The sequence below is a fragment of the Lates calcarifer genome, linkage group LG7_2, assembly GCF_001640805.2.
Source record: "Lates calcarifer isolate ASB-BC8 linkage group LG7_2, TLL_Latcal_v3, whole genome shotgun sequence".
In the NCBI taxonomy this organism is placed as follows: Eukaryota; Metazoa; Chordata; class Actinopteri; family Centropomidae; genus Lates; species Lates calcarifer.
This window is the reverse complement of record NC_066854.1, coordinates 13528144-13554662: the sequence shown is the minus strand read 5'-3', so window position 1 is coordinate 13554662 and position 26519 is coordinate 13528144. Positions and strand designations below refer to the sequence as shown.

Here is a 26519-nt window from a genome sequence, read left to right as displayed (position 1 = left end):
TACTGAGTTGAAATGGAAAAATCTAACCATGATTTGAAGGACTTATGATTCACAGACATTTTATTTATAGCTACATCAAAGAATATTTTTTATTATTAACTTCTTTTGCAACTTTCCCCTGGAGGAATTCTATGTGGCAGATTGTTGTAGTTTGGAGACACCTGTCTCTGAGAGTGAAAAATGACATTTACAAAAACAAAGAGCCAATTTTTAACAGTGGAAACATTGTTTTGGTAGAAAATGTTTTAGAAGTTTGAACCGTCATATTTCTACCAATATCATTCAGTTAATTACAATTAATTTAAGTTTGTCATGAAATAGCTTTAAGTACAGTTTAAATGATTTCAGAGAATTTAAAGTTCAAACTCTTAAACATCCATTAAAAAAAGCTGATGAAAGATGAACTCATAGTCACAATACCAAAGCACAGAAATCTTTATAAATTCAATGGCTGAGAATTCTTTTCTGTATTGTGTATTGAGTCCCTGAGAAGAATGATTATTTTATTTCTGTTTTTCATTAGTTGACTGTTGTTGAGATTCAGTTGTGTATGGCTGGTACTCATTTTATAATATTTCTTCAGGTCAGATGATGAAATCCTGTCTCCATCTCATACAAAGGTTGATGGACTATGAAAACGATGGAAATAAATCTGCTGTCAGTAAACTTAAACCTAAATCTAACTCTGTTCTGGGTCTACTTTCTTGAAGGGGAAAAGTCTCTGTAAGCAGCTTAGCGTACTGTACCTTCTGTGTTGAATTGATACAGATACAGCATAGCCATGTACACACACCTCCTCACAAATATAACAAGACGTTGTGGAGACACAGACCTCAACAGCTCGTCCATGTCTCTCAGTGGTCAGACAAACACAGGGAACTCCCCCTCCCTCTGCCTCCCTCAGTTCAGAGGTCGTACGCCGTCTCCTCCTCGATAACTGTTGTCCGACATTTATTAGCTCCAACTCCAACATGAAGAAAGTCAACAGAGTGGCACAGAAAGCCTGGCCCCAGCTAGCCTTAGGGTTAGAGGTAACGCAAAAGTCTTCAACGTATACTACTGAAGAGTCATTATATAACAAGGGAGCTGAGCCTGAAGAAAAAAGAACAGTTCAAATGGAACAACAGGAGATGGTCATGTTAAAGATGGCCATGCTGACAGAGATAGAGTTTGACTTTATGTCTAAGTGTACCCAGGCACCCCTGCAGCATTGTTTAACCAGTGGTGACCTCGGGGCGTCAGTGACCATGCCGAGACAGGTTCTACCGCCTCTGTAATTAAAGTGAACCACACTTTGTTCCAACAGCTAGTCCCTTCTAATTACAGCAGATTAAAGTAGATCCATCAGGACGACCCACAATGTTTCTCCGCACTGAGAACCTCCTCTCAGCAGAGCACTGTACATCCACCATGTGAATGGACATGTCTGTTTGTCTTTAATGAATCACTTTAAATTTGCACTCCCTGACTGATGTTTTAAAATTCAATATGGCTCAGTCACAGTTGGATATCAGTGATACTCACGGGGGGAGTTAGACCACTGAAGCAGGAAATTGTTATTGAAGAAAGCTCATGAAGATAACAAATAAGCACCTGACAGGCATTCAGAGAAAACAGAATTGTGGGGACAAAATTAGAATTATGACAAAAATCCATATCATGGTGAAAAGAAATTCAGGAATCTAAGATAGAATCTGGAAAAAAGCTTGATGTATAATCGCACTGCATTGATCAAACTTAAACAGTCAAAGTTCTGCCTTTATTCTCTGGATTTGGACTTGTATCCATCAGAATTCCAAATTCAGAGATTCATTTTTCCAAAAAAAATCTTTTTTTCTTTCTGATTTCTTTTTCATGTGGCTGTAATAATCCTTCACAGAGAAGAGCAAGTGGTTATAAGTGTGCCTGCAGACTTCAAGTTATGCTGTACCTCAGCAGGACAGGTGGGTGGGTGGACCTCCGGTTGGGGTGGGGTGGGGTGGGGTGGGGTGGCACGTCGAGGTGTCACCTCTTTCCCAGCAGGGGTGTGGTGTTGTGATGACAGGAATCCCAGGAGACGGCTGCTGACACGACCTAAGCACAGACTTGTTATTAAAGCGATATCACAGGGCATGTAAACAAGCGCACCCTGTTGTTTGGCCGGGTGGGGCTTCACTGGGCCAATGACACTAAAGAGATCTTACAAGACAGGGTCAGATGATTAACTGTGTGTGAGGTATGGCCATTAAAGAGACTAATGCTGTAATGCAATTTTATTGAACATAAACATTTTTTAGTGTCTTTCTCCTTCAACATACTCCCCTTCTGCATCAACACACTGCTGCATTCAGGTGTACCCAACCTTTAATATATAACTGTGAACCAGGTCTCATTGTTTAATAGGTATAGTATATACCGCCTTAAATGTCAGAATGTCAGCCAATCAGTGTTGTCCTCTTTTTCTTCCTCCAAACAGAGCCAATGCTTTATAGTCTGAGTACATCACTTCAGTGTGCTGAGACAGGACAATACACAACAGTGTCGCTCCGCTGTAAAGGGCTGCTAACTCATCTACAGGAGTTTCATTACTCTGGCTTTCATGGTCCAGATGCGGTTTTAGAGGCAGCCTGACGGTTCCCATAGAAAAATAAGTTTTTCTCCACAGAGACCAAATTACCCTCTCTTTCTCTTCTCTTTCTTTTTTATTGTTGAAACCAATGAGGACCATTTATCACAGACATGAAGGGTTGGTGAACATCATTAAGTAGTTTTTGTCAACCTTTAGTGGACTCAGATCAGCAGAGTTTTGTTTTAAATGTGAACAGGTGCTACTGACATACAGTGTAAAATACATAACTTATATGTACTGAATTCAACTTTTAATTGAATACCATCTTATAACCAAACAGTCAAAGGTGCTTTACATGATAACATAGTAATAAAGTAATAAAGCCATTGCGTCTGTGACAGTATGATACTAAAACTTCCATTTTTACGCACCAGGGACCAGCAAGAGGCCCCATGATGTGGCAGCATTTAGCAGGTGGGGTTGTATGATAATGAATATACTTGCTACTTACTACCTTTTTTCTTTTATTTTCCATATTTTGGTCTGACTCAATTGTTTGGGGTCAACATGTCCATCTATGATTTTACAGATACGTACAACACTTGCAGGAGCTTTGATTCTTTCAGATTAAAACCATCTCATCTGCTCATCCTGATTCCTGTGTGATTTGTGGGTGCAACACAAACTTATTGCTACAAGTGTTAAATTACAGTTCGTTGTTCTCCTTAGGCTGCTTTAGTGCTTTAAACAACATGGTGTCTGTAGACTGGGCTCCTACAGTTATCCTTGGTTATCAGAGAGGATCTTTGGATAAAGCTGGATAAGGCAGACGTAGCTCTGACAGAAAATGATGTATGTAAACTTTGAATTGGGCTTATACAGTAAGTTCTCTGCAGTGGTGGAGGAAGTATTGAATTCACTTGAGTAAAAGTAAGCTACTAATACAGCAAAACCCCCTTCATTACAAGTAAAAGTAAGTAAAAATATTTGATAAGATATTGGATTACTTGAGCATTTATTGAAATGAAACCATACATCTATACATACATGGGAGCCTCACCTGATGGGATTGGCACTTGCATTTAGAATATGGATATTGACATGCACACTGCTGAGTATTGCAATGTTGTGGTGTGGAACTATATAACATATGTTTTTGTTTTTTTGCAGAAGATTGTGAAGATTAAATAATACAACATTACAAGACCTAAAACAGTGTCCAACTATAAATTGGATTCAATTTCATGAATGTCCTAACTTTTTAGGCTTGGGGCTAAAGGTACTGCAGAGTATGTCAGAGGGTTGGCTTTTATATTAACTGTCTGAATGATTACTGCTAATTTGGGTTTATTTCCACACTGGAAACCTTTCAGGACTCTGCAGCGCCCTTGATTGAATTCAGCCCCTTGGCTATATATAAAATCATTAAAAACACAATGTATTCTTATAATGCCATTATTCTGTTAGTGCTGTCATGACCCTGCTCATGAGGCGTGACAAAGGAGTGAGAGACGCTGTTTTTAAACTGACATATGTACAAGTTTGTTACTATAACGATAACCAAAAAACATTCATGTAATGAGGTGTGTTAGGCAGTGTGTTGGAGCAATTAGTAGAGGGTGTTGACAGTGTAAAAACTTAACTAACAAGACCAAAGGCAACCAAACAAAAAGGTGGTGTTGGAAGAATGGAGCCTCGGAGACCGGCCAGGTGGATAAACTACCAGCGACAAGGTAACACAGAGAGAGAAACACACAGGCCCTGCCAAAGGAGAAGGTGAGACCAACTGGCTTAAACCGGAGATAGGCATTATTTTTCCAAGTATCAAGTATGCCATATCAAGAGAGTCCACTGCCCATATGAAAGACTTAACTCAAAGGCTTGAAGAAAAACATAAGAACCCTTCATCCCATTAGCTCAGGCTGATAGGCGACTGCTTTGTAACCCTAAGGTCAGAAAGTTGATTGGCGAACACTGCTTACAGACATTCAGAGACACAATAAAATTTCTAAAAGCCATCTGAGTGATTAGGTAATGCTAATTGATAGCAGCTTTGATTCAAAGTCACGAGTTCGATTCTTACTTTGTGCAAGTGACTTTGAAGTCCAACGCTGAATTTAAAGGCTCAACAAAATTTCTTAAAGTCATCTGGCTGGTTAGATAAGGTCAACCTAAGGTCAACAGACGGCCGTTTCACTACCTTAAGGTCAGAAGTCTGATTCTAACCTAGTGCGATAAGTTTTAACATTAAACACCAGATGCAAAAAGCCAAAGGTTGAGACAACTCTATAGAAATCATCCAGTTAGTTAGCTCAGACTTATAAGCTTTTTTTGGGGGGGTGGGTCTTATTCAGTTGCATGTTTTCATGCTAAAGGAGCTTTACGTTATCAGAGCTGAATATTTGATTACTAGTACTTTAGTCATATGTTTCACATAGTCTTGATTTGGGTCTTTACAGTGGTCATTTACACTAAAACAGGTTGTAAATTAAGTCAACTGTTGAAATGAATAAAAACTTCCCAACAACAAACTTATGGCTAGTGAAAATGCTAAGTGGCTAATAACTCTGGAAAACCACTAACCACAGTGGGTGGTGAGCAAAAATGTTAATGTCAAGCCCTGACGAGGAGAACAAGGGAATATTACCGACAGTTTAAAATGTTACGTGACTTTCTTTTGAATTTTTAAGGTGATTTTCGGATCATTAGGAGATGGGTGTTGGATGCATGGCCTGGAACTTTGTTGTCAAAAAATTAAGTTGCACAAACAGCAGGAGAGCACCACACATTTTTACCCTCACATTTGAATCCAAACAATGATCTTTCCTTAACCTTAACCAGGTGGTTTCTGTGCCTAAACCTAATTTATCTTAACTCAAACAACATGGAAAGGATTGACATATGAACGTATTGACGTATAATTGAGACAATAGACATATTTGGTTGATTAAATTCATTTGCACTACGTTACCACTTTGACATGAATAAAGCAGGCATGACATTCGTGGCGATGAATCACTTTCTTCCATCTTCCTGTTCTGGATATTTTCAAAGAAGAATCGACCAGATGAGTTGAATTTTGAGCAGAGCTACAAACAAACAGGAAACACAGATAAAGTAAGTCAGTCAGTCAAAACGGTGATTGGGTGTAAATGCTGCAGATTTAGTAAATGCAGGGTTTTGTGGGTGATACTAGATATGAGGAATTCTTATTACCTCCCTATTTGGAGCATTTCCTGTCACAGAGGCCTTCTGGGAAGTAACCCTGTACTCCCACAGCCTCTGCCGCCACTCCACCAAATTCACCTTGAAAGCACTTCATAAGGCATTCATTAGCTGGCTATTAGAGCTGTGCATTTCTACAGTCCTGACTGTCATCACTTTGAGTGAGGCTAGTAGGGACTCCAGACTAAACATGACTCACTTTTCCACTGTAAACATAATAACCCTCCATGAAACACTGTGTTCAGCACATTAACACCAGCCCTACCTTTGGGTTCAGAGATAGAGGGAGCAAATTAAAGCTCATTTCCTCCACAGTCAAAAAAAGAAAAAAAGAAAAAAAGAAAAAGAATTGAACCATGACTAGATTTAAAGGGACAGCTACCAGCTATCAGGAATAATGTCAACTTTGTTGAAAAACAAATGGTAAAGACTGGGAAATGCTGCGTCCGGGTCTTTCCTCATGGGACAGTTAACCAAAGAAAAACCACCATCACCTTGCCTCTGTCAGTGGGCCTAATTATGACCAGACTGCCTTAATATGAACCATCAGGGCATCAGAGTAGCAGTGGAACAGCAAAGCAGCAAAGGGCAGCATCATACTTTGGCAGCCCCGCATGGCAGAGAGAGGAACTGCAGCGCTCTGGAGAACAGTTGTTATGTCTCCACTGCACAGACAGTCAGTCTCTAAGGAATCAGGGTTAATATATGAACACTTCCCGCTTAGTCAGAATTCCCCCCTCTGTCACATTCAAATTAATTCTGTGGTCAAAACCATTCCTTAGGAAGGTATTCAGTGATGAAGTGTCTTCTTAGTCATACAAGAGGAGAAAAGCAGTGACCTCCTGGAGTCTAGACACTCCCTCACAAGTTTTGGGAAATTCATTGCAACAATAGTCATCAACCTCTGAAAAAGTCACTGTCCTGCACAGCATTTGGTGAACGTAGTGAAACATTTAGCAGCTAAAGAGACAGAGATTCCCCTCAGGAGGTGGTGGAGACCAAAACCAGGGCTGAAACAGAGGGATTCATCAGGTGGACACACCAATACAAACAGACCAGGTGATTAAAACCAGTAAACTAGTAAACCAGTAACTGAGTAAGGCAGCTTCACATTAAAATCTGTGTTTGTGCTGCTAATGTTTGCTCAGCTGTGATAACTTCAGATCCAGGCGTCTGATGACAAAAATCCTTCATCTAAATTAAAAACCACCATGATCTAAAATATATATGAAAACAGTGAGGCATAAAAAAAAACTGGATAAAAAGTCATTTTTACTGTTTCTGGCAACCACAGCACAGACACATGCTCAATAGGGATTTGTTGCTACTGACAGGTGACCAAATGAAACAGACTGTGACCTGGATTAAAATGATTTCTCTCAGTTTGAAAATGAGTGATAATGTAAGAACACAACTCAACTATAATATATAACAGAGTTCTGGTTGGTTTTAGAGCAGTTACGTATTATACCTTTAAAGGCCACTCATATTTTCCATGAAATTAGTATCAAATTACATAGTTCTATACACAGAAATTTCCTAGGCAGTTACAAATTTGTACAGTCCTGGTTCACCATGTGACATTTTTATTTCAGTTAATTTATTTGCAAACGTGTCAAAATTCAGGAGTGTATACTACAATAAGGCAGCTGTCCAGCATTCTTGTGCTTGGGCCCTTTAACAGGTAAAGCACGTTACCCCACATACTGAACAGATTTGTATGTTTGATTTCGTCATGAAAAGCTAAAGCAGAGACGCTTTATACATCACATGTAAAGTATTCATTCTCCAAATGTCAGATTTACATTTTGTAAATATAAACATTTTGCTTGACTACGCAGGCTGGACTGACCTTCAGAGTAGCGCCCTTCAGAGTAGCGCCCGACAGAGTAAGCGCTGACAGCAACTGCTCAGTGACTGGAGGATGTAGACCGAGTGAGGACAACAGGAAAGGACCAGGCAGGACAACAGGAAAAGAGAACATGTTTCTATTTTAACACTTTTAAAGACTTTTAGGTCGTCATACAAACATGTGTCATTGCTTACAGTTCCATAGTTAAAGGTATAAAGGGAGTACAGTATCATAAAAGGCATCAATATGTACTGGGTATAAACAATGTCTGACTGCAACAACTAAACATTTTAAAGGCGAAGGCTGATGATTATAAAACATTGCTGGGTGAGACATAATGGGTTTAGGTTGGAGGTTACAGACAACACATGCAATAACTGCTCTAAATGGATGAGCACTGTACTGAGAGCAGCCCAGGTTCCTCTACTCAGCAGAAAAAGCTTTAAATACACTGTGGAGAGTTATATTACATGAACTGTGAGGAGAGATGAATCATTTTCTTCTTACATTACAAAAATGTATGTATCTGTATACCTCTGAGATGAAGTGAAAGATTCACTGAAGCTGCCAGAATTTGACATCCTGTGCAGATACTTTGAATTTCACCATTTTTCAGAAGCAGAGTCAAATTGATTTATCAGCAAGGTTGATATTGGTTAATATTAGCTTATCACAGATATATAACATCTGATAAATGAACAGAAATGTCAGCAAAGAGTTATGGTCTTCAGAGCACAGGTGTGTCTACACCACACATGGCTTCATTTGACATTTATATTAGTTCAGTATGGGGTTATGGGATCTGGGTTCACACAGTATATCATCTTACCACCAGGAGTTCTCCTGTATGGCCCTGACACATCAAGCTCAGGTTCCTGTCAAAGGAGAACTGGGTACGACTACTGCATTGTGACATCAAGTCTATTCGTCCTTTAGTATTTCCAGAGGGAACTGTGTGAAGTCTGATAAATGTCCTCAAATGATGGTTTCTGTTAGAGAATGTGAAGCTAAATGTTTATTGGTACAGGCAGGAGTGGGGGCATGCAGGTAGAAAAAAGACTGATTAACTTTATAAACCACAGTCTGAGGGCATTGATGGCTGAACTGTAGTATTCCAGTTCAGCCAGTAGTATTCTTGGCCGGTTTGGAGAAAAATGATCTGTGAATACAGCCAATGATTTACCAATTAAAAAAGGGAAAAAAAAGTTTGAGTTGTCTTCAGTGTTGTTTTGGAGTTTATTTTTCAGTGATAAAATGTCATGCTTAGTTCAAATCTTTGTCACAGCCCTTTAATCATCAATTTCAAGGATCCTTATTAAAACATCACATGTACATATGTTTTTTTAAACAGACAAACAGGAAAAATGAATAGTAATATCAGTCAATATGGCAAATGATGCCACTGCTGTCAACAATCCAGTACTGAGGCTGTGTTCAGGAGCATTCAGTCCTTTGGTACAGAGGAATGCTCTATGACAAAGTGAAAGCAAACAAAACTAGCAAAATTTAGTGACTGTGGATGTTGACTGTGGATGAAAATGAGTGGATGAGGAAAAATGCAGAGTGATAAGGACATTAGATGTCCAACCAAAACGCACAAAAACACTTCAGTGTCTCAAGTGTTTACTCCTCTGAATTCAAACAAGGCAGACAACACATAAAAATAACTGATCCACTGAACACAACTGTTGCTGTGAGCTTGTGTTGTGGTGAAGTCAATGAGAGGCCAGCAGATATCAAAGTCCTACACTCTTCACTCAGAAGACGAATGCTCTGTTCAGACCAACATTAATTTGTAAGTCTTCTCCTGCTGTCAGGAGTGGGTGGTGGTGATGGTCACTGCCAAGAGCTTCAGCCATCTTTGTGTTTACAAAACGAGAGGTTAGATTACGCCCTCTGAGCAGCTACGTCTTCAGGGCAGTCTGGACACTACAGTGAGATGACTATTGGAAAGTGACAAGATGGGCCAGCTGGGCTGGAGCTAGCGGGTTAGCATGCTAACTTCAGTAGAAAAGAAGATGTGATAGAACTAGAAGCAAAACACTGGCATTGCTTTCCACCTCTGGAGACAGCTGTCGGTCAGTAAAGGAATGAAGAGTGATGCTAAACTAGACTGGTAGGTAAACAACTGTTAATGCTAACATTGGCTATGTAGTGATAGCAAAACTTGCATATAGCACCTTCATCCATAACCCCTAAGCACCTGTTTTGCTTCAAGTATTTTCTTCGGTCAAATGCACATAACTACAGTGACTGAGTGTTGGGCATGAGGGCTGTTCACAGAGCACTACTGTGCCTGAGTGCCCCCAGTGTAGACACTGATGCACAAGCTGCTGCTGTCACTATGCAGCCAGTGTAGACATGTCGTCACCCCACCAATGATTTGAATGGCAGCTAACAAAACAGAGACATTAAGATTACGTTTATGTTAAAGGCCAATATTGTCCTGAAGTTTAAACATTTTGACAGATTTCAGCCTCGACTACATGACAAACTGAAACTGATGAATACTGACTCGGTCCACTGTAGCTCTACAGAGTGAGACGTTAGATATTGAGGACCTCACATCCCAGCACCTTTCACCTCACATGTCTTGGCTTTAAAAGCATGACAACAATGATGATGATGGTGGTGATGATGATGATGAGTAAAGTGAATGAGCTCAAAGTGCTATGGGAAAGCCTGTAGTTTATCTGTGGAGCAGCTGTGACTGTACGCTAATAACAAAGTCCTGGCTATGAATAAAGCTGCTGTAGGGCTGCAGCAGGAAATAACAGAGCTGGAGGAAGAGAACTTTACAGTAGGAGACGAGACAGCACATTCAGCAGCTGTACTGACAGTCCCATGATTCAACTTCCATTAGCACTTGGTGGTGTGCTGACGGTTGACAAAAGCACAGTTTCAAGTGAACTTTATATAATTGTGAGACATCATGCCCATATAACTGTGATGTAAGGCACTTTTTTACAAGTGCTACTGGTCACACATTTTCAAATAAAGTGTCTGACTCATGACTACATACAGTATAATAAGTCTAAAACTGCACATTAGTGACCACTGGTCAGCTGACAGTCACAGCACCAGTCTGGAGTCACATTAAATATAACTACATGAACATTTGAAAAAGACAGAAAATATAAAACATGACAATATAAAAAAAGACCTGATTGTTCTCTTTTTTGAATCTAGAAAGTAACAGTCTTTTGGTTTCAAAGGAACCGCTTTTTTTTTTTTTTTTTTGCATATGTGCAGGCTCAGAGGAAAAAAAGTAATTAAAAAAAACTATAACAGCAAAAAATTGACTTTAGTCAGATAAATAAACACAAAAATCAAATCTTCTCTGTGGTATGATACATGTCACAGCATCAATCATTTGGAGTTAGACTGTAGGGAGGTCATTATTACAGATAAACGTGACTCCCTGCTTTGATAAATAAGTGTTTTCTCCATGATAGTACCTGTAACATTAACTTTACATTATGTTGGTTCAATTCTCAGGATATTCCATCAATAAATAAACCAGGCTGACTGATCAGAAGTTCTTGAAGATCTCTAAGTCCTTCTGAGGAACAGGGGGGTCTTTCTTCCAGTCCTCCTCTGGGTAAACATCAAAGTTGGAGGTGTCGCCCTCATGGGAAACTTTCGGAACGATAGGAGGCTGTGGAGACAGTGGAACATACAGTGCAAGCTTAAGTGCAGGTCTGAAACTTCAGGTTAAATATGAGTTGCGGAGTGACACAGTGAATGTTATGTACCCAGTCCACTGCACACATTATAAATCACGCCACTTTACCAGCACTGATAACTGATAACTCACCTCATTTGGCGGTCACCATTCAGAAAACTAGCACTGCTGATGCTGCATTTGACAATTTGTGCAGTGTGTAAACTTTGTCCAACTGCAGAAAAACTAACTTCAGAGCCTCCAGTTGGCTCCTCTGAGCCTTTCAGCATTAATGTGGCCATATTAGAGCACATGCTATGTTTACATGGAGTCAGAGACACTGATACTAAGAAATGATGAGAGCTAAGCAAACTTTGCAAACTTCCAGTCTGCCACTACCAGTTCTTTAGTGTAGTACAAAGGATGTTCAAAATTAGGTCACTGTGAAAATCCCTTACCCACAGTTTTAAAGACTTTGTGTAATTATTGATGTCTGATATATATATATTTTTTTTCCACAAAAAATGTTTAAAACTCTTAAAATGACATTGGCTCCCTCTGCTTCTTGGGAAATCAACAAATATTTTTTGTATCTAAAGTCATCTCCTACTTCACTAAAAAGTCCCCTCGCAGTGTCTACGACCTGGAGGCTTTCAACAGTTTTATACTGGGCCCTCATTGGCTCCAGACTAGTTGTGATACCTCCAGGTGAGAAATTATGAGACAAAACAAAAGAGATAAATCTCATAATTTCAATTTATGTCATAATTTCAATTAATTACATCATAATTCTGTCTTATTTTGTAATTTCGACATTATCTTATTCAATTCAATTCAATTCAATTTTATTTATATAGCGCCATATCACAACAAGAGTCATCTCAAGGCACTTTTCATATAGAGCAGGTCTAGACCATACTCTTTAAAATAGGTATTTACAGAGAGAGACCCAACAAATCCCACCAAGAGCAGCACTAGGAGACAGTGGCAAGGAAAAACTTCCTTTTAAGAGGCAGAAACCTCGAGCAGAACCAGACTCAGGGTGGGCGGCCATCTGCCTCAACCGGTTGGGTTAAGAAGGAGAGAGGAGGGGGGAGGGGGGTAGAGAATAGCGAAAGAAGAACATAGCATAACACAGGTTCCATATCAGATGTAAGATGAGGCCAGTAATACAGCAGTAGTAATGATAGTAGTGATAATTAAAGTATTAACTGCTAACACAGCAATACAACTAATAGCAGTATAAGTCATTTCTAATTCTAGCAGCAGGTGTTGAGTGGAGTTGTAGGAGCAGCAGGAGACTTGTCATCACAGATCAGACTCTACAGCTCCAGAGGCAGAAATACCTGCAGAAAGAGACAGAAGAGGAGAGAGAGACGGGAGAGCACAATACTACAGGAAAGGGGAGATACTGAGTTAGTAACATGTAACATGGGATATGAATCCATATTGAGTGGAGAGAGAGAGAGAGAGAGAGAGAGAGAAAGAGAGCTCAGTGCATCATGGGAGATCTCCCAGCAGTCTAGGCCTATTGCAGCATAACTAAGGGATGATTCAAGCCTGAGCCAACCCTAACTATAAGCTTTATCAAAGAGGAAAGTTTTAAGCCTACTCTTAAAGGTACAGAGGGTGTTCTGCCTCCCGGACTGAGACTGGGAGAAGGTTCCACAGTAGAGGAGCCTGATAACTGAAGGCTCTGCCTCCCATTCTACTCCTTGGAAACTCTGGGAACCACCAGTAAACCAGCATTCTGGGAGCGCAGAGTCCTAGTGCGATTGTAGGGGACTATGAGATCTTTAAGGTAATGATGGAGCCTGACCATTAAGGGCTTTGTAAGTGAGGAGGAGGATTTTGAATTCTATTCTGGATTTGACTGGGAGCCAATGTAGAGAGGCTAACACAGGAGAAATATGGTCTCTTTTCCTTAGTTCCTGTCAGTAATCATGCTGCAGCCATTTTGAATCAGCTTGCAGAGTCTTTAGAGACTTGTTGGGGCAGCCTGATAATAATGAATTACAGTAGTCCCAGCCTAGGAAGTAACAAATGCATGGACTAGTTTTTCTGCATCTTTTTGAGACAGAAAATGTCTAAAACAGTTTCAAAACAGTGAAACAAACTGTAATGGCAGTGCACTGTTGTGGTTATGTAATATACAGAAGTCTATCTAGATGGCTTACATTCAGACAGTGAAGATGTGTTATCAGTTAGCTGTCAGTATCTTGTATCTGTATTCTCATAATTCCTTATTATACAGGATCCTCAAGATCTAAGAAAAGACAGCAGCATGTTGAGACTGAAAGTAATGACCCAGAAACAGGGATTTCTTAGACTACAAGCACTGGAATATGTGCACAGTAGTTTAACATGCTTTTGTGATAATGGTGTCAGTGTTGAAAACATGTTAATAGTTTACTGTAACTTCATAAATATGTATTTTGGGTGCCTATCATTCTCAGTGACAATAAATACACCACCAGTCTTTGTACTTTAACTAATAAATATACAAATAATGGTTACAAAGAAGTTCATAGTTGATAGAATTCATATTAATGGTTATTACATACATCATTTCAGGTATTACTTCAGGAACAAGTTATGAGAGTCACTGCTTGATAATGTCACACTTCTTACTGCTTTGCATAGCTCTTCATCAATTTACGACTACCTGAATTTGTTTTGAACATCTTTTTGTTACTCATTGTTACTATATGACACAAATATGATAGACATAGTAATAATGGAAATAGACTACCAGAAAGCAGTCATTTTCTTGTATGGTAATAATAATAATTATTAATCATTATCAAGGCAGTGACCCACTGACCATATAACAGGTACATATAGAGGTACACAGTTATTTTCTAATGTTAGAAAATTAGAGAGAGAGAGAAAAGTGATTCCAATATTTTATACTGATCTGACAAATTAAAAAAAAAAAACATGTTACTAATATTCTAATAGATTTCTTGAGTGGAAACCGATCATTACTAATACGCATTAAATCAACAGTCCTAATTCACATACTGAATTGGGACTTGAAATGATTAGCTGTAAAGAGAAACAGACAATGTTACATGAGCACAGCTCTCACCTTTAGTTTCCTCAAAGGAACGGCCTCCCAGTCAATTGTCTTGAACCAGCGGTGCTTCTTCACATCATCAGCTCCATTCTGAAACAGAAAGCATGGCTGTGTACACACATTCTATACAACACACACCTGCATGCTGCTTGGAACTGAGCAAACTGCTCACTGTTCTCAGCTGTTCATACACCCGACAGACTGTTAACAGTCTCCCACCATGACAACAAACATCTGGGTATTTTAAACAAGACATTTCTGATTTGTTAATAATGGAAAACTATTGAAACAGCATTTTCACTTAAAAAATAACCACAGATCCAACATTTAATTTTGTTATTACTGGTGTGTGACTTTAACACTGGAACTGGAGTAACAAAGCCTTCATCTTTTTTCCCTCTGTGGTCTACCTCCACTTTCCTTCAGTACAATTACCAATTAAAAATGACTATTCTGTTTACTTTAAATAATGAATTAATATCTGAATTTTAAAATGGACCAACTAAAAATGAAATAAAGTCAAATCCACAGCAGGAGATCTGATTGGCCAGTCCAAACACACTCCCTGCCTCAGCACAACATCTGTCCAATCAGAGCTCCTACTTTGGTTTATGATCAAAAAACCTGTAAATATAGGCTGAATTCAAACCTGGACCACTGAGGTAAGGACTTGGGTTTTAACGGTATGTGCTTTATCAGGTGAACTGCTGGTGTGCCCTTTATCCAAGTCTTTATGAATTCCCTCTTTATGTGACTGTCTTTACTCCGCAGTTCAACACAGAAATCGAATAGTGTTTTTGCTTGAAGCGCCCATCCCTAATCTATTTCAGTGTTCAGACAGACTTTTAAAAAAAAAAAGTGGAAAAAACAAACAAATATTCAATATTGTAGAATAAAACTAAATTTCAATTACCAAGATCAAGCACCATTAATCAACTGTATGCAGTCAACTGCTTACTCTTCTTTAAATTAATCATGTCTTTGTTTATAAATTGTGAGATGGATCATCGTGCATGAGCAATCAGCTAATGTTAATTTGTGACTCCATTTCAAAACTCAAAATAAGGACATTGAATGATTAATTGCAGTATGTAGAGATCTTTTTCCTATGAGTTTATTAATGCAGCATTTAAATGCTAATTGAACGAATACATCTCTAAAAGCTTTTCAGACTGCTTCAGTTTATTAGTTTAGTTTATCTTAATTAAACACTGTCGTTCTTGTGGTGGCGCTGCTGAGCCTCCACACAGGAGGACGGACAGTGTGAGCGCACTGCAGCATCAGTGTTGCGTTAATGAGCAATGTGACTGCTCTGCAGATGAATATTGGCAGCCACAAATCAATATCATCTTGTCTAGGATTATGTGGAGTTAATCACTGGGCTTAGAGAAGTATTTGTTTTATTGAGAGCAGTTCTCAGTCGCCCGCTCCTTTCACTACTGTTAATTGAAACACCAGTCCTCAGCTCCCAGTTAAACTGTATAATGTACACACTGTTTTCCACTCTGTAATTCTTCCAAGAGATCACTGAAGAAATGTCTGTCTAGTTCCTGAGGCTGTACACAGGGAAAGGAGTCAAAATGCTGTTCTTCCACATTTCAGAGCCTCTTGTGTGTTAAAGTTCTGCAGTGGAGCGGATGGGGAGCTTTAACAGGAGACACATGAAGTTATGAGTTTTTTAAATCCCCCTGTTATAATCAGGAGGGGATATGAGGGTGTCAGGGAGATTCATTCAAACGGTTTATCATTTTTCTGAGGGAGCCTCCCTGCACATGAGGCAACAGTTGGGAGTTCTGACAGTCGGGGTCAGTTTGAGGTTAAACTGCCTGAGGGAGAAATTATTATGGCTAAATTGGTTATTTGACTGTTTGGAAATATTTAATATTTAATATTAATATTTAAGTCAAGTTTCAAGTCAAGTTAAGTCTGATTTCTAAGTATGGGCTGAGAAACAGAGTCAGAATCTTTCCACAATCAGTGTTTTGAGAACTAAGGGCATTTGGGTAGTTTTTGTCACACACAAACCTCATTAAAAGTAGAATAAAACAGTGGGACTGAAGTGCATTGGGAGGGCAGTTGTTATCCTGCTGGACCCTGACTTCTCAGTAACTTCAGGTTTTATTTCCAGTGTAGTACATCTGGTTTTACTGATACATACGCAGATTTGGGTGTTTTTCATTTTTTTACCCTGGGTTTTCACCTCTCAGGCTCTCACAGGAAAAACTTCAGGCACTACTCAGGCCCGAAAACAAGAATCTCTTGCTTGTTCCTGAGCTTTCACATAAATCTCATGGTCTACATTTCCAGATGAGGTCATCTTATGTGACCTAAACGTCGAACTTTGCTCCTATGACTGTATTAAACAGCTTAGGATAAAGACAGTAAATGGAACTTGAGTTAATTCTAATTCTTTTTGAGTAAAATAAAGTATTGGGTATTTTTAAGTACAGTCATATGTCTTGATTGTCTCCTAAACTAGTAAGTGGACCTTGAGTGAATATTATTTTGTCAAACTACAAGCAAATCATATAAGTTTTTCTATGTTAAGACATGTTTGACCTGACATGAAAAACATGTTTATGCACTCAGAGTAAGTTTATTAGGTGCACCCAGCTTAAACTAAAGTTAGTCTAATCCAACAGTCCTGTAATAAAGCCCCCTTTGGAGGATGGAGTTTGCTGACGCCACAGTAAACTGGCAACTATATGTATATCTTTAAGTAAAGCACTGAATGTGGACCTTTTGGCACTAACATTAACATAACAATTTCAAATGATACCTTAGCCTACCCAACAGTCAGACACAGTTTGAGTCCTGTGAGGACAGACTCTGAAGTGACTGCAAATCAATGCAACATCTCTGTATGATTAAGTTCTGTGTGTTCTCTCAGACTATGCTGCGCAGACTGGATCTGGAAGTGTTTTTATCTTACTGACTATGTTGCTGGAGGAGTGAGAGGAGTAAGGATGTTGCTTTTATTAGGGAGTAATAATATTTAGATTGCGAGTCAGACATATTACAAATATCACCGCCCACAGACTGACAATATAATTTCTCTTCATTTCTGACTAACTGGAACCATGTGGAGCTTCAGTCACTCTGTGGGCCCTGTCCTATCCTGTCCAGTTCTGGTCTCTGACCGCTGAGGAAGAAATATGGTGAGCTGCCATGTGGCTCACAGACAGGAAGTCTAACCAACTCACCTTCATGTTGCCTAACCGTCTGGCTCGGTCAATGACCAGAAATTTCTTGATGAGGTCTCTGGGGGAAAAAGAAACAGTCAGTGAATCCACAGCTGTACACTTCATCTTTGTAAAGTGTTCGCCCTCCCGCTCTCACAAGGAAACTGTCAGAAGGTCTTCCCTGCACTGTCAAATTGACAAATGCATCCTAAGCAGAGGTAGCCTGACAGCTGGTGAAAGAGGACGAGGGCAGGCTAAGTGAGTTGTGTCTTTTTGACAATCTTTTAATTGAAGAAAGTGAGTGTGTTTTTTTGCAGACAGGAACTTTCTGTGACTATAAACTTTTGCGTGTGATGTAGACATGGCTGTGTTGAAATGAGGGTGATTCACAGAGGTTTTAAAATGCCAGTGTTGGCTTTCTGATGAAATGTGATAGCTGCTGACGAACAGAGAGCTTTCGATAAAGGTGCCGTATCTCACATCCTACAAGCTGCTGGCAGGCTCATAAATACAGCAGCTGGATGTTGACAAGTCAGCTATTTCTAAGTTTTTGTCTAAATCCTTCCTATGCTTAAAGACAGGCCTTTGGATTGATATGTCACAGAGAAATGTTTCAATCAGCACCAGGGGGAGAAATATTTTCCTTTTCATGGATTTCACAAAGAATTCATCCAGAAAAAAATGGAAACACAAATAGGAGGAAGGGAAGGGAGGGAGGGAGGAAAGAAAAAAGAGACTAAGCTTTATATTTCATTTGAGTTTTCTTTTCTTTTTTTTTATTATTTCTCATTTCTAATGAAGCCTGCCCATGTCAGCTTTCAATCAGAGATTTTCTACTTTTTTTTTTACTGTACAATGTATTATTCTAGGATATTCATTTGTCTCTTTAATATCAAATGTCCTTTTGCATTTACATTAAGTGTTTTTCGCTTTACTGTCTTTCTGGGTGAAGTTAACTTCCATAGAACTGGCTGTGTTTTGAAGCCAAGCAACTTGGCTGAGCACAACATCTTTTCTTTCTGTTACACAAATCCAACCTGGACCACCTGGACTGACCTGACCCATCATTTTAACAGAGCCTTCAACAATATTTAACATGTTTAAGTCATGACAAATGTTGTTTGACACAAGCAACATTATGACAACACATCTGTGTGTAAAATCAAAATGAAACATTAGGTTCAGACTGTGTAGTGTATATAATTTGTCAACAGGTATGCAAAGTGCCTTTAAAGGAAAGAGTACTGCATTAAGCTGATTTTAAATAAGTATTATGTGGAAATGGTATTATCAGTATTTGCTGTTCAAAGAAGACATGTGATGTATGTGTGTTAAAAGCCTCTATGTGTGAGTAGATGTTAGTGTTCACTGCATGCTTACTGTGTGTGAAAAAGATAAGTACTTTGTGTGGAAAAAGACATATAATTTTTGAAAAATGAAACAAGGAAGAGTTAAAAAATAATGGTGTATAAATAAAAGGTAACTTTGTTTTTTTAAAAATACAATCAGAACAGGACAGAACATAATGGTGTAAAGCAGAGAGAGAAAAGGCCAAAAGAGGACAGGGCCTGCCCTGGCATAACCTTGTAAGCTGGAGTGCAGCTAGTAGAAAAGCACAGGGGCTTTCCAGAAGACGGTGGCCTTGGAGATAAGATAAGAGTGTATTTTTAGAGGAGCCCATGTGCTTCTCAAAAGACAGTGACCTTGGAGATAAGATAAGAGTGTAATTTTTTTGAGAAGCCTCAAGACAGACATCTAAATGGTGGAAATTTGACAAACCAGTAAAATGACCTGAGAGGTGTGGAAAGCCACAGCCAAAACTGTATAAAAAGAGGGACAGAGCCAATATAGTTTTGGGGTATTTCTGGTATATCATGTATGCACTGTGAACTGTTCTCTGGGTTTCTTTGTCGACGAATAAACTCTGCTGTCTTGGACACTGCCGACTCCTGATAATTTTTGGACACCTGAATCAGGCTGAAGAATTCAGATCGCAGCTCAGTGGTTTGGGACTTTAAACCCAAATCCACATCCACTGTAGTTCTTGCTCTGTATTAAACACACGTGTATGTGCACCTGTAACAGCAGCCAGAGGCAGACAGTGCTGCTGAAACAACATCCAATGCAAGAAAACAGCTATGAGAAAGACTGTTAGGAATAATGGTTTGACCTAACCATACCAATATGAAAGATTAAATTCAGTATTTGTTGGCACCTCAGCACCAAAACACAGCTGCTGGCCTGCTGCTTGGCTCCACTCTGAGTAAAAAATCTAGAGACTGCTGTGTGTGAACATCCCAGGAGATCGGCAGTTTCAGAAACACTCGAACCAGCCTGTTAAAGTCACGGAGGTCACTTTCTTTTCCCATTCTGATGTTTGATGTGAATATTAACCGAAGCTCCTGACCTGTATCTGCTAGGATTTTCTACACTGCACTGTTGTGTCATCATTGGCTGATGGGATACCTGCATGAAGAAGCACCTGTACAGGTTTTCCTGATAAAGTGCTCAGTGCAATGCAAATCATTATTAATTTTGAGAGCATTATAAACCTATAATACAGATGAAGCATTCAAATACATGTAGCATTTGACTTCAGACTGCCCTGATGGTTGGTGACCACTGCTCTAACACATTCTTTTCGAAGCCCTTAGGGAACCAAACACAGCACACCAACACACCAAATCCCATCATATACAGACCGCAGAGGCGCAGAGGAAACAGTGGGGGGAATGCAGGGTGCTTAAGGTCAGGTCAACACGGTGTCAGCATGTCCATAACAACTCCTTAACTAGCAGCTAATTTTATGACCAGTGCCTTACAAGACCTCTATGGCTGGGGTCACCCTGGGACAGTTGTCCAGTCCTTTAGGCTGATTGTCTATGCTCAGCAGCAGCATGGAAACACTGCCTACAGTCCTCTGCAAGGCCTTTCACCTCCTGATGGATGGGAGTGTGTGACATGGAACTGTGTAAGAGCTGATATAAATGGTGGAAATATTAAAAATCCCTCTGTCTGCTGGCTGCAAGATAGATGGCTTAACAGTGGGAAGCAGTGTGTATCTGGCCTCTCTGGGGCCACTGTGTCAGGACTGAGTGAGCGAGTGAGTGCATACACACTCGCACACACATAGAGTGCACTGAGCTTGTAATCTTGTACATTCCTGCGCCCTCCAGCTGGTCTAATGGGTGGTGTGAGTGGTGGGGGAACGGGTCCAAATCAGCCGGGTGTGTCATTAGTGACTGCAGGTCCACCTGAAGCCCCTCTTAAGCTCCAGGGAGCTCATTGACCCTGTGTTAAAGGGATGTTGCAGCACGACCCATACGCCTCCCACAATCATTTCAAGTATTATTCTTAAACAGTCATTTGAATGGGGGTTGGGGGTGTCAGTGACCCTCAATAGGGAGACTAACCTCTCCTGACTGGCCACAGCTCAGGACCAGGTCCACCAGCAGGAAAATGAACAGCAGTGTGGCTAACGTTTGGAGTCCTTGTACCAGAGCTGCAGCTACAGGTGAGGACACTCAGGTCGGGACCTTGCTGTTTTTTATTGGAATTTGGTTGGATATTTATTAAACTCAGTACATCTAAGATAAATCTTCACACACATGATTGTTAAGAAAATGATTTACTGCAACTGCTCCTCCAGATGTCTATGTTTTTTATACCTTATGTCTCAAATCAGGACAGTCATGTGAGTCTATGATGCTGAGAAAAAGATATTCACTGTTTCATAACTGGAAAAAATTCTTACTGGACCAGAGGACATCACATGATAGTTGCAATCTGACTGTAGCTACGATACAAAATGGCCCCACAGCTGGGTCCTGCTCCTGGAGGGGGGTTATGGTTTACAGACCCGCTTTCTGCAGTACAACTGTACTAGTATGTTACTGTAGATGTTAGCACACAGTTGTCTCATAGAATGAGGGATTATTAGTGACATTTCAGTTTGTCCAAAACCTGTCTGTCTGACATACCGTTTCTGATTTGATGTTTCAGTTTTTGGTTCATTTAGTCCTGACCAGTTAGAGGATCTTTCCTGTCAACCCTTTCCACTCGACATGGAAGCTGCAGTAATGGCTGATAGAGCCGTGATTACAGTGTAATCATACCTGACAGAATTTAAGGACCAAAGACCAAAGTTGCAATAAACCACAACCATCTTTTAAATGAACACCAGTGTGTCTAAAGGAAGGTACTCTGGTACATGCAAGGACATAAAGGACTAATGCATGGTAAATACATACTACACACACACACACACACACACACACACATTCTTGGCTTGTGATATTTCACCCTGGCCTGGTGTCTGGTGCTTACTTGACATAGAAATCCAGATGGCGTGGGAATTCCAGTTTTCCAGCCAGGATCTTCTGGTAGATTCCAAACGGGTTGTCATCAAAGAACGGTGGGTACCTGTGGAAAGAAGTAAATGTCATCTCCAGCCTGTCCCTCTGAAGCTGCACACACACTGTCACTGTGTGCAGACTCAGTCTGTGCTTTGTCAAAAACAGCATGATGCAAGGAACAGGTAAAGCTGGTAAGAGCTTACACACACTTGGCTGTATCAGTCGGAACAAAACGGCGAGTGAACATGTGGTGAGGTCAACATTTAGAGTCGGGGGGTCATGAAAACTTTCAGCTGTGGACAGAACAGCCTTTGTTTACAGCTATTTTGGCAATTCTGTGCGTGTGTGTGTGTGTGTTTCTACCACCCACAGGCCTTCTGCTGCTATACTCCACTGAATGCTTTCCCAGCTCTCCTGTTCTTCCCTCTGCTCTGGCCTGGACAAGTCATTACCCACAAATTACATAATGGGACCGGCCTCTAAACGCATTACGCACAGAGCAGACAGGCGCATAATCGCACCAGTTTGTCACACGCCGTTCGCCTTCCCAGTGAAAAGCTTCAGAGTCAGGAGACTGTGGGATGGGGGCGTCTGGGAGCTGGCTGTGCACCGCAGACTCCACTCGTGTGTGTGTGTGTGTGTGTGTGTGTGTGTGTGTGTGTTTTTTTTCCAAAACTGATGCTGTCATAGCTGGAGAATCTGGGTCATTCTAACAAAGCAGGGGGAGGACGACCATTTTCAAAGTTAAATTGATGGTTAAAGAGAAGATAAAGTAATATGTGACAAATACATGCACAAACACAGTAGAGTGGTTTCTGGTGGAAACTTTTTGCCTCTGAATGATTCCTAATGAGTGGAATTTGTTATTATCTATTACTATCTATCTCATTGTCGCCCTGAGAACAAAACATATCCATGAACCAAAATATCACCAAAACAAAAAATTGGTCTTTTTCCAGTGGTGTCCTATATGAGTTGTTCATGTCTGGAGGTGTTAGTTTATTCCAGTTCACAGTTCAGAGTCTGAATTAGTCAATGAAGATGGGTTTTAGAAGTGCGATGGGAAAGACAGAGGGTGGCTCTGAGGATACTGGCAGTCAAAGTGTAATACATGATGAGTAATGTTTTAAACAGCCCTTCTCAGAACAGTGTAGAGCAGTGGAAAGCAATAAGCACCTGGTTTTACTGACTTCCTTACGACTTTGGCCTGCACTGACACCACTTCCAGCATCTCTGTGTATGTTCAGCATATTCATAATCCATATGGAGTATATTTGTGTTTGATGTCCAATGAGCGTTGTCTTAGAAGGGATGTACACCAATCAGCCACAACATTAAAACCACTGGTGAAGTGAATATTAATCATCTCTTTACAATACAAAGTTCTGCTGGGAAACCTTGGGGTCTGATATTCATCTGGACGTTACTTTGATACATGCCATGATACATTTAACATTGCTATAGACCAAGCACACCTCCCCATGGCAAACACACTCCCCAACAGGCAGGGGCCACCCTCAGCAGGACGGTGCTCCCAGTACACCACAAAAAACGGCTCAAGGAAACACGACAAAAACCCCAAGGTATTGAACTGGCCTCCAAATCTGATTGAACGTCTGTGGGATGCACTGGAACAAGCCAGATGTTGGAGGCTCCACCCCGCAACCCACAGGATCCACTGCCAATATCCCAATGCCAGACACCACAGGACATCCTCAGAGGTCCTGTGTCCATGCCCTGAAAGGGTCAGAGCTGTTTCAGCAACACAAGGGGTTGGCTAGACACTATTATGCAAGTGGTTTTAATGTTGTGGCTGACCGGTGTATTTTTAGCCCCTATTCTGCTAAGTCTCTAACAATAACATGTGATCAGTGCTTTGTTTCACGCCATCATGATTGTATTGACCACTGCAGCGTCTAGAGGGTTTTCACTTTTATTCTTGTTTCTGTCTTTGGTGTGATTTAAGTTAAAGGTTCTACAGATGTAAAATGTCCTGCTAGTAAACTTTGTGGCCTGAGTCAATGACACTTTGACTTTGTGGGTGACAGGCTGCTGTAATAGGACAGAGTGTTTCTCCTGCAGGATCTCCATCTCTAATCACCAACCTGACGCTCCACTGAACTGAGGTGGATGAGGACCAGCCGGGGAGTCAAGGAGAGGAGTGAGGAAAGGGGTCAGTTTCATTTTTATGCAGTCAATCTAGCAAACTGGGTCCAGGAATAGATGTGCTTTGATTAAAATTCCAAACTGGGATTCATCTCTGATTTAAAATACTTTTTGATGCAACTTATTTTAATAATTAATATGACAGTGACTCTCAGGCCACTGAGACTAACTGAAACACTGTGAGTTGGCTTTCCTACAAACTGAAGCAGGTCTTTATCTGGGGAGTAAAGCTAAATACAGGAGGCAGGTTTTCAGCGTGAGAGAAGTCAGACTTCATGTGCACAACCACATGTACAATCAAATACACACACCCAGGATGATTGGTTTGCCATTAAGAGCAGAAATCTGGCCCTGAAGGCAAGATTACCGAGGGAAGACCTGTTCCTTTTCTTCTCGTCTCTCTTGAGGCCCTGAGTCTTGAGTGAAGACTCAATGTTTTTGCAACTTGTGCTTCACCCCAGAGGAGGATGATGTACCACTGCTAACTTTTCAGAAGCGGCCGCTACATTCTTGGATGAGCACCTCTGAGGAACAGCTAAACAATATTGCATGATGAAGAGAGCTCTTTGTGTTTGGGGATCTTACAGTAGTGGCCCTCCCCGGACATGTCTGGTGATGTGCTGAAGACAGCATAGCGTCCAGTCTCTGCAAGGACTACAACACTTCAAAGCCTGCCCTGAGGAATGCTGGGAAAAGGTCGCATTCCTACCACTAATTCTAAGCCATGCAGCTTTTCCTACCCCTGCATAAAGAAGATGGATGTGGGGGTGAGGGTAGGCTGGTCTCAGACACAGGTGACCTTTCAGCAGGACTGGAGGAAGCTGGTCACATTCAGGAGTTGAGGCCGTAATGCTGTTATGTCTTCTGTCTTAAACATGATGGATATGTGATGTCTGTTAGATGACATTTTCATATCTGAACTGCTCAATAATGCACTGCTCTACAAGCAAACCATAACATTCACATTACATCCATACATCATACTTGTGTCTCTCCATACATTTGCTTTTTTGCTCATTTGTCCAGGTATGGAGATATGTGTTTCTGACACGATGGAGCTAACTGAGTTGGTGGTTCTCATCTTGCAGCAGGCACTGCTGTGTTTTGAGTCAGTATGACAATGTTGTTAGAATTGTTGACAATCTTAAAGATGCATTAATCAATGGTTTTTATATTAACATTCACATTATATAGATCAGCCCTGTGATGGACTGGCGATCTGTCAGGGTCTACCCCACCTCTCGCCCAATGTCAGCTGGGATAGGCTCCAGCCCACCAACGACCCTTACATATAAGTGGTATAGATAATGGATGGATAGATTATACGGATCAATTAATGCTCAGCAGCAAACCAGACCTAAAAGAGAGGGAATACTGGATTTCAAATGAATGCTGATGTTGCACAGTGTCTGCTGGATGTGGAAACATGCCACTGCTGACCTATTTTGTAGTTAAATAGTCAATAAATACAGAACAGGATTGTATGCCATACAGACATCTGTGTTCTCCATAGGATGAATCCTAATGACTTTGGACCAGTCTACCAACACATATATCCTTAGCACGGCTACAAATATAACACATCTTTCCACAAACACTTTCCATGTTACTCATGTTTATCCACAGATCAGCAGTGTTTTTATCCACTGAAAATCCACTCCACATTTTTTATTCTTATTTCATGTATTTAATGAGACAAGTATAAAAATAAAAGTTGGTGAATAGTGCCAAAGAATACCAGTCAATATTCAGGCAGGGCCATGCTATTAATGGGGTCAATTAATTAACAGCTGGATTATAGAATATTACCTAGTGTTGTCCCTGAAAGAAAGTCTCAATCAATGTTTAAGTCAATCTCAACCTTCAGGCCTGTTCCCTCAGAATACCAACAAGGTACAGCATTATTATTCACTGTGGATGATGGAGACATTAGAATAAACCCGAGTGCTTTCTTAAGGGGATAAACGTCATTGTTCTTCATCTACAACAATGATTCCCATTCACAGATTAATTTGTCGCAGCTCTGCAGTATCCAATAAGCACACAATGAATAGATTTCCCACACTGAGACAATAACAGCAATACGATTAATAGAGTAATTCCTCTGTTCCATGTACACAGATGTCTGCTCTGCTCTGCTCTCTCACACACACTGTCTCTTGCAGGGTTGTTATGTTGGATTGCATCACTATAGTACAGGTGTTCATGTTATTGTGTCCACCCCCAGTGTGTTCCCAATTGTTTTCAGAGATAATCATCAAGTTTATTCCAGTCATGTACTCAAAGCCTTCATTGCCTGGGCTTCAAAGATGGATTTTTTTCACCTGTGTGTGTGTGTGTGTGTGTGTGGTTACAACCTGAGAAATTCTTGCTGCAGACTCCTCTCTGATCTCTCAGACAGGGCTAACTTCTGTTGTGCACAGCAGCAGATTCCAGCCTGTCACTCTC

At 40.4% G+C, this 26519-nt stretch overlaps 1 protein-coding gene across 4 annotated transcripts in view; it reads right to left on the bottom strand.

The window, feature by feature from the left end:
• The window catches only part of prkx (protein kinase X-linked), a 268673-nt gene that overhangs the window by 221635 nt on the left and 20519 nt on the right, over window positions 1-26519 (bottom strand). Inside the window, exons 5-8 of one of the 4 annotated variants that reach the window (XM_051065862.1) lie at window positions 21877-21972; window positions 17572-17629; window positions 14381-14458; window positions 12636-12700 (exon numbers count right to left, since the gene is read on the bottom strand). In XM_051065862.1, the coding sequence (XP_050921819.1) occupies window positions 12636-12700; window positions 14381-14458; window positions 17572-17629; window positions 21877-21972 (297 nt within the window). Of the gene's footprint in view, window positions 1-7745; window positions 12701-14380; window positions 14459-17571; window positions 17630-21876; window positions 21973-26519 lie in introns of those variants that run through there. The other 3 variants (XM_051065863.1, XM_051065864.1, XM_018704503.2) reach the window with 3 other exon arrangements.